A 7479-nucleotide genomic window follows, 5' to 3' on the forward strand; every position below is an offset into this window, starting at 1 on the left:
ATTTGCTGTTCTGCTTTAACAGAACATACCAGAAGCTCCTGCTCTTTCTTCCTGCAGTTCCAGGAGCTGCTCAGCCTGTGTGGAACATCTGGCACGAAGATGATAAGAGTTTCCAGGGTGCTGTTTCCAAGCCCCTGTGGTATCAGCTGGGGGCTGAGCCTTTTGATGTTCCCTGGCAGAACTGCCAACAGTGTGATGGCCATGGAGTCCAAGAAAGACTATTTAGACTAGGCCTGGAAAAGATGGATAAGCAATCATTACATAAAGCATGATGGAACAAAAAACCAAAACAGCTTTGAGAGTGTTTTACATTAAATACATTATGAGCACTCCCCCCCATAACAAAAGAACTGTTTCAAAAAAGAGAAAGGGAAAAAACTCAGGGTTTTTCCATTTACAGCATGCAAGAGAGCAGAAGGTTATTTGTGAACAGAAATGCTTAAAGAACTAAACAAAATTCCATGTTTACAAGCACACAGTAAAGCAGGAAAGTTTAAATAGTGATTGACCATCCAAAATTTATACTTTTAGTTGTAATTCAGAGAAGATGATGGCGGCGTGGAAGTTAAACGGCATCATAAAATGTTGTTTAGCTTGTAAATTCAAGGCACTAAGAAGAGAGCCAACTAATTAATGGGGGAAAAAAATTAGAATCTCAATTCTGCACTCAGTTAATCCTGGTTTCTGCTTTTGTCAGATAATAAATACAAGATGCCAGAACAGGGTTTGGTTGATCCAATTTACAATTCAGAATGCGGCTTTTTCAAGTGCTATTGTCTGGGTAGGAAAATGCATTCTTGAGAGGCAGACAAAACAGCAAAGCATTCTATACTTCTGCCTTCCACATGTGTGCTCCAGGCGTCCTCCATCCAAAGCAGTACCCACTGCTCCATGGAAGCCATGGAAATCAGGGATTCTGCTGCTTGTTAATCCTGACATTAAACAGCACATTTAGTTCAGCATTTTTGAGCCCCTGGTTTGGTCTGTGTTTACAACACAGCTCTGGTTATAAAGCTGTGATATTTGTTTCCATTCTAATAAGTTTGCTCCCCAGGCGTGACCTGACTTATGGGCTAGAGATGTTTGGGTTTTAAATAACCTGCAACAGTCTTTCAAGGGTTGGGGGATGGAAATGTGACAGAGGATGGGAAATTCCTGTAGCAGAAGACAAAAAGGAAGAAAGAGCCAAGGGTAAGTGTTGATATCAAGTTATTGATCTCAAATGTCAGTAATAAATCACAGAATAAGCTGAATTAGAAGGGACCCACAATGGTTATGGAGTCCAACTCTTAGCCCTGCACAGGATCATCCCCAAGAGTCACATCCTGTGCTTGAGAGTAGAATTAGGACACTTCTTTCTGTGGCAGCAGCTCTGGAGGGGTATAAATGCCTGCTCTTGCTGCTTTGTCCTCAGTGGAAATGCTTTACTCCTTTCCATGACCAAGCTCACGCTGTTCTGTCCCAGATCTCACTGCTTTGGGGTGTAAACAATCCCTGTTCTCCCCCAGGGCTGTGCCACTGATCTCACAGAGGCAAACAGGAAAGGGATGAAGTCTGAGTCACCACCCTGACCAGGGTTTCTCCACCATCCTGGACAGCTGGTTCTTCGTATGGCTTGAAACACGTTCCACTTCCAAGTGATCACAGTCTGGTTTATTGAAGAAGTCTGGTGTGCTGAACACACGAAGTTTGATCTAGAAAAAGAGATGAGAGACAGCTTTTCAGCCAGTACAAAGTGGCAGATGCCATTCACTGACAAAAAAAGCCCCCAGACCAGAACAAAATAAAATTTCAAGCAATCATAGAATTATACAATAATTAAGGCTGAAGGGGCCCTCTAGAGATCAACTGATCCAACTGTGCTGACATGTCTGAATCTATCAGTGTCTGAATACATCAGACACTTACTGCTGACATATCACCAAGTGTTAAAAAAATTCATTCAACATTTTCCTTCTGAGGACACCTTTGTGATGAACTTTCGAGGCAATGGAAATGCAAACAACTTCTACAGTTAATAAGCAACTAAAAGTTGTTGATATAGCCTGGCTCCAAGGTCCACCTAGACAGGGATTTTTTAGCAACTTGTGTATATAAAAAATTATCCCACAATTACACAAGTTTTCCATTGGTACTGGAATAGCTCTGCATTGTAAGTCATGTGTCCCAGAGATAAAGGACACCATAAAATGGCTTGTGGAGGGGAGCCTGCAGCACCCAGGAACCAGCACCATGTTTGGAGTGCTTTTTGCTGTGTTGACTCTGGCACCTGCAGGTATGTGTCCAATTCCTGCATTACTTTTAAAGGAAAAAGTTAATTAAAATCTAGAAACACCTTTCCTTTTTTAGAGAAAGTAGAGCAGACAGTGTAGGCAGTTCATTGCAGTAACCAGGGGCTGTGCTATTCCGTATCTTAAATTTTTTACTACTTTTAAAACACAAATCCCGTTTTGTGTGTCTTCCAGCCTTTGGCTGTGGGGTTCCTGCCTACCCACCTATCGTGTCAAGAGTTGTTGGAGGGGAAAATGCAAGACCCTACAGCTGGCCCTGGCAGGTTGGTTGTTCTGTGCTTTCCCTGGAGCTGTTGGGGCTGTGCCACCCTCACACAGCACAGCTGAATAAAACCACCTCTTTCATCTCCTTTGATGCACCTTGCCTGTCATGAGTTAGGTTTTGACTATTCCATTCTGATCAACCCCAAAATCTTCCAGTCTCTTTAAGAAAGCTCTGAATGTGCCACCTCTTGCTGGCTATGCAGGTTTTCAAGTCAAGTCAAGTAGATCTATTTAAGTGAGATACCTTTAAAACCTCAAGCTTTTGGATGATGGGGAAGGATGGAAAGCTTTTCTGTGGCCGGGAGTCGGAAACTTGTTGCTCCAAAGCCTTCCACCATCTCCCAGCAGCGAGTTGTGTTCTGGGTGCAGGAACAAAGCACAGCAACGAAAGATCAGTAACAAAAATCTGAGCCTCACTCGGTTCCTTGATCCCAGGCCTCCCTGCAGTACTATTCCAATGGCAACTGGCGTCACACCTGTGGGGGAACCCTCATTGCAACCAACTGGGTGATGACAGCTGCCCACTGCATCAGGTAAGAAAAGGAGCGAAATCCGGACCCACGTGAGCAGACAGAGCTGAAGCAAACCCACATCAGAGCCAGTTCTCCCTTTCTCAGTCAAGAGCTCGGAGTTTCAGATCATATATTTTGATTATAACTAAGAAGTCAGAAGAATGACACCTTTTCATTTTCTTAAAATGGAAGTGAAAGGCAAACCCCCCTCATAATAATATTATGATTCAGTTACCTGTATTATATACTCTTCATTTTCTGTAAATAATTACAAACATCCTTTTGTTTTCAAGTTGCTATTAAAATTCAGCCTGTGTTGCCTGTTTCTGTAATAAACATGTCAGTGAGATTCACAGATTAACTAATCAGTCTACTCCCTGAAGAAATAATCACAAATGTTTTGAATGCATCAGTCATTTTCAGTAAACTCTTCGTGTTATGGGGCAGTATAACAAAAAATGATCAGGTACAGTTCTGTCCTTTCACCATCAAAACTGTTTCCACAAAGACAACCCCATTTTGCTTTGGTAGCATGTGGTTATTGGAAAACTATGTTGTAGAAAATGTCCTAGTATGAAATATGAAGGATTGGCTGAATGTTATTATTATAAATTCTACATATTGTATCTGTCACATAGTTGTTTGTTAGTGAAGCTGTTTATGGCTGTCAAAAAACCTGTTTATTGTATTGAAGAATATGAGCTGAATCCTGCAAAGACTGGAGGCACCTTCAGTTTGTTAATGAAGCCTTGAGCAGGAGCTGACAGGATGGCTCAGAGATGAAATTATTATTGAGCCTAGAACAGTGATTAACAAATCACTGGCTCAGCTCCAGACACATCATGGGAGATTACAGTCAAGGATATTCTTTTTTGAGTCTCTCAGGTGGCAAAGCTGCAGCAGCCTGAGCAGCAGCTGCATCACTGAGTGTTGATCCTTTCCTTGCCCAGTTCTACTCTGACATATCGAGTGTTTCTTGGCAAGTACAACCTGGCAGCTGAGGAAGAAGGGTCAGTTGCAGTTTCTCCAGAGAAGATCATTGTCAACGAGAACTGGGATCCACAGAACGTTGCCAATGGGTAAGTTGGTGGCAGGTACTTTGACAGTTTTTAGACCCAGGGCAAAAATCAAACTGCCTGAGTCCCACCCACCCGGAGTTGTGGCAGCACAAACACTCAGAGCCTCCTGTTACACCTTGCAGTGGTGCTGCTAAATGTTTGCTCATAGATGAGAGCTGAGCCTCCAGTTTATACTTTTCCCCACTCAAGAGAATACAAAGCAATTAACAATATTAATTATTTATTGATTAGTTGAGTTTTCAGGTGCCATTTTCCATTCCATGCTTGGGTGGGAATCTGTTCTGTGCAGTGATATCATTTGTACATAGTGAAAGAGAATCAAGTGTTTTATACAACACTCTTTGGAGCCCTCCTACCAACACCATACACATAGTATTATTGATCAGTGGCATTAATATCTGTAATATCTAATAATTAATATTCTTGCTGAAGGACCCCCATGACCTGCTGCAGGGTAAGATGTTAGCAAAGAAATCCTCTCAGTTCCAGGTCTGTGGGGTGAGTCCTAGCACATGCTTGGTTTTGGTGAAAAAAAGACAATTTTTCCAGCAGGAAAGTGGACAGTTCTGCAGGAAATATCCCTCCAATCCATGGATTTCCCCATTGCTTTAGAGGTGCAGGAATCTTTACTGCCCATTCACTGGCCTCCTTGCTCCCTTTCTTCTCTTTGGAACAGGCCAAGTGCTGTGTAATTACTAAATATTCCTGCTGTTGTGTCTGGGCCCATTTGCAAACCTTTTTACCCCTTCCCTTTCTCTCCCCCACTCTCCCACGTGTGTGTGACCACAGGTATGACATTGCTCTGATCAAGCTCTCCGAGCCTGTCCCCTTGGGTGCCCAGATCCAGCTGGGCTGTCTGCCCCCTGCCCAGAGCATCCTGGCCTCCAACACTGCCTGCTACGTGACAGGCTGGGGGAGACTGCAGAGTGAGTACCCAGACTTTTCCAAAACTGTGGAACAAAAAAAAAAAAAGCAACTTTCAGAAGTGCCTTCTCCTCTGAGATTGGCAAAGACTGTCCATGGTGCTCAAGATCCCCCCGAACTCAGTGTAGTGAGGTAGTTTATCACACTGGGCCCCACTTCACTCACACAATATGATTTTCCCCTGCCTTTCAAGTTTATTTTGCTTGTGACAGGGCTGGTGATGCACCACAGGGGCCTTTACTGAGCTTTTAGAGGCTATTTTAACACAAATGTTAAGTGTGCAGACAGGTACTTTTGCTAATCCCAACACACCTGCTGAGTATCTGAAAAGACACGTGAGGGAATAGATGTGAAGTGAGGAAAATCTCAGGGACTTCAGCAGAATTGTCAGGAGAAAACCTCAGAGACTTCAGCTCAGCTCAGGAGGCAATTCCTAGAGGGATAAGTAAATTGCAAACTCCTGAACAAAGAGCAGCCCTTTATTTCTCTAACAACGAGACACTTTTTAATGGAATGCAAATTTTGAGTAAATTAAGGACTTTTTTTTTTCCTGTATGAAAGAATGGAGCTAAGAAATGGATTATACAGTTTTTCCTTTAATACAGCCCCTGTGGAGTGTCTTGCCTGGAGGGATGGTACCCAGACCCTGGGGGAAACTTAAGTTTTGCTCTTCCTTCAGTGCCAGGTGATGCTTTGACCGCTCTGTTTCTGTTCCCTCCCAGCAAATGGGCCTCTTCCTGACGACCTGCAGCAAGGCCTTCTGCTGGTGGTGGATTATGAAACCTGTTCCAAGCCTTCCTGGTGGGGAACGATAGTGAAAGCCAGCATGGTCTGTGCTGGTGGGGATGGAATCATCTCCAGCTGTAACGTGAGTCCGGAGAACACCCCGCTCAGGGGGTTCAGACACAAACAGGCCTGATGGGAAGGAAAGCTCAAAAAAAAACCCCACAGGGGAGCTGTTCACACTACAGCTGCCACTGACTGTTTTCCCCTTCCTCCCAGGGGGACTCTGGTGGCCCGCTGAACTGCCAAGGGGCTGATGGCAGGTGGGAGGTGCACGGCATCGTCAGCTTTGGCTCTTCCCTGGGCTGCAACTACTACCACAAGCCCTCTGTCTTCACCAGGGTCTCTGCCTTCATCAGCTGGATCGAGAAGGTGAGGCTCTGGGTGCTCCTGGAGAACGGGGACACTTGGATTTGCTGAGGTTCTCTCTGACCGGGATTTCTGCCCCCTGCTCAGGGAGCTGGACCACTGTTGTTTCAGCCCTAGCCAGTCAAAAGTATCCTCTCCTTGAACAGTTCTCCAAATTACTGTCACTTTTAAATAAGTCTTGATAGTAGGAATGCATTTTCCCTGTATCCTAGAGCTCTATTTGTAGACATAAAGATTTTACTGTAGATTTCAGAAGTGATTACACAGATTTGCATTCATCAATACACTGACTGTTGCAATTGCATCCTAGAAGGCAGCACGTGCTGTTTAAGTCTGAGATATCAAATGTTTTTAAATATAGTATAAAATTTGAGAACCACAATCTTATTTCAGTTATTTAAATCCCACATCTCGGATGCAATACACCCTGCTCACAAATTCCTGTGTCTCGTGATCTGATTTTTCACTTGTTTTACATTTTTTATAGGTTATAGCAGACAACTAATCCAAAGAGAACAGGATGAGAGACACCAAGAAGGAAAACAGTTTGAATAAAGTCATAACCACGACACCTTTGATCACAAAGAACCGGGAAATGACGCTTTTAACAACACAAGCATTAAACCCAACGGGAACGCAATAAACAGTACTTTTTGCAAGATGAAAACCAAACATGTGTCCCTGTCACTCCTTCCTGAATGTATTTGTATTTGGGGATAATGGTGGAGATTTTTCACAGCCTGTCCCTGCAAGGAGTGGGCAGTGGGAAGAGTCAGAGCATCAGCAAACACCTCCTGGGGAGGGTCAGAGGGAGGGGGAAAGGGAGGCACTGCCTGGAGGCAGCAGGAAGCTGTGGGACCCCCGAGGCTCCAAGAGGGACCCTCCAGAGCCAGAGTGACAATGCCCAGAGGGAAAGGAGCACAGGGGCCAGCAGGTCCGTGCAGGTGAGTGTGGGAGCACTGCAAAAGGCTTTTGGAGATGTTTGAACACCCTGGGATCTCGGGATCTAGGAAGGAGAAGGGCAGGATCCAGCTGTGAGCGCAGACCTGCCTCCTCCATGGCCCTGTCCCTCATTTTTAAGTCTTTCAGGTGCCAGTGAAGAGCTGGGAACAGTCACAGTCAGCCCCCACCCAGGGGATTTTTTGCAAAGCACGAGCAGAATCATCACTTTTAACCTGGTACTAAATTAAAGCCCCTGATTATATCTCTTTCATTGTAACGAAAGGTAGACAGTACAGAATCATGGTGGAATTGTGT

At 44.4% G+C, this 7479-nt stretch overlaps 1 protein-coding gene across 1 annotated transcript; it reads left to right on the plus strand.

Annotated features, from left to right (window-relative positions):
* Nucleotides 1–2150: 2150 nt before the first annotated feature.
* LOC108505733 (chymotrypsin-like elastase family member 2A) lies at nucleotides 2151–6884 on the plus strand. The gene is made up of 8 exons (XM_017832016.1): nucleotides 2151–2275; nucleotides 2466–2554; nucleotides 2991–3088; nucleotides 4018–4146; nucleotides 4936–5072; nucleotides 5793–5938; nucleotides 6073–6225; nucleotides 6710–6884. Exons 1-8 carry the CDS (start codon nucleotides 2233–2235, stop codon nucleotides 6725–6727), a joined length of 813 nt encoding a protein of 270 aa, XP_017687505.1. The 5' UTR covers nucleotides 2151–2232; the 3' UTR covers nucleotides 6728–6884.
* Nucleotides 6885–7479: the final 595 nt, after the last annotated feature.

This window comes from Lepidothrix coronata, unplaced genomic scaffold (assembly GCF_001604755.1).
Source record: "Lepidothrix coronata isolate B3197 unplaced genomic scaffold, Lepidothrix_coronata-1.0 Scaffold198, whole genome shotgun sequence".
Lineage (NCBI taxonomy): Eukaryota > Metazoa > Chordata > Aves > Passeriformes > Pipridae > Lepidothrix > Lepidothrix coronata.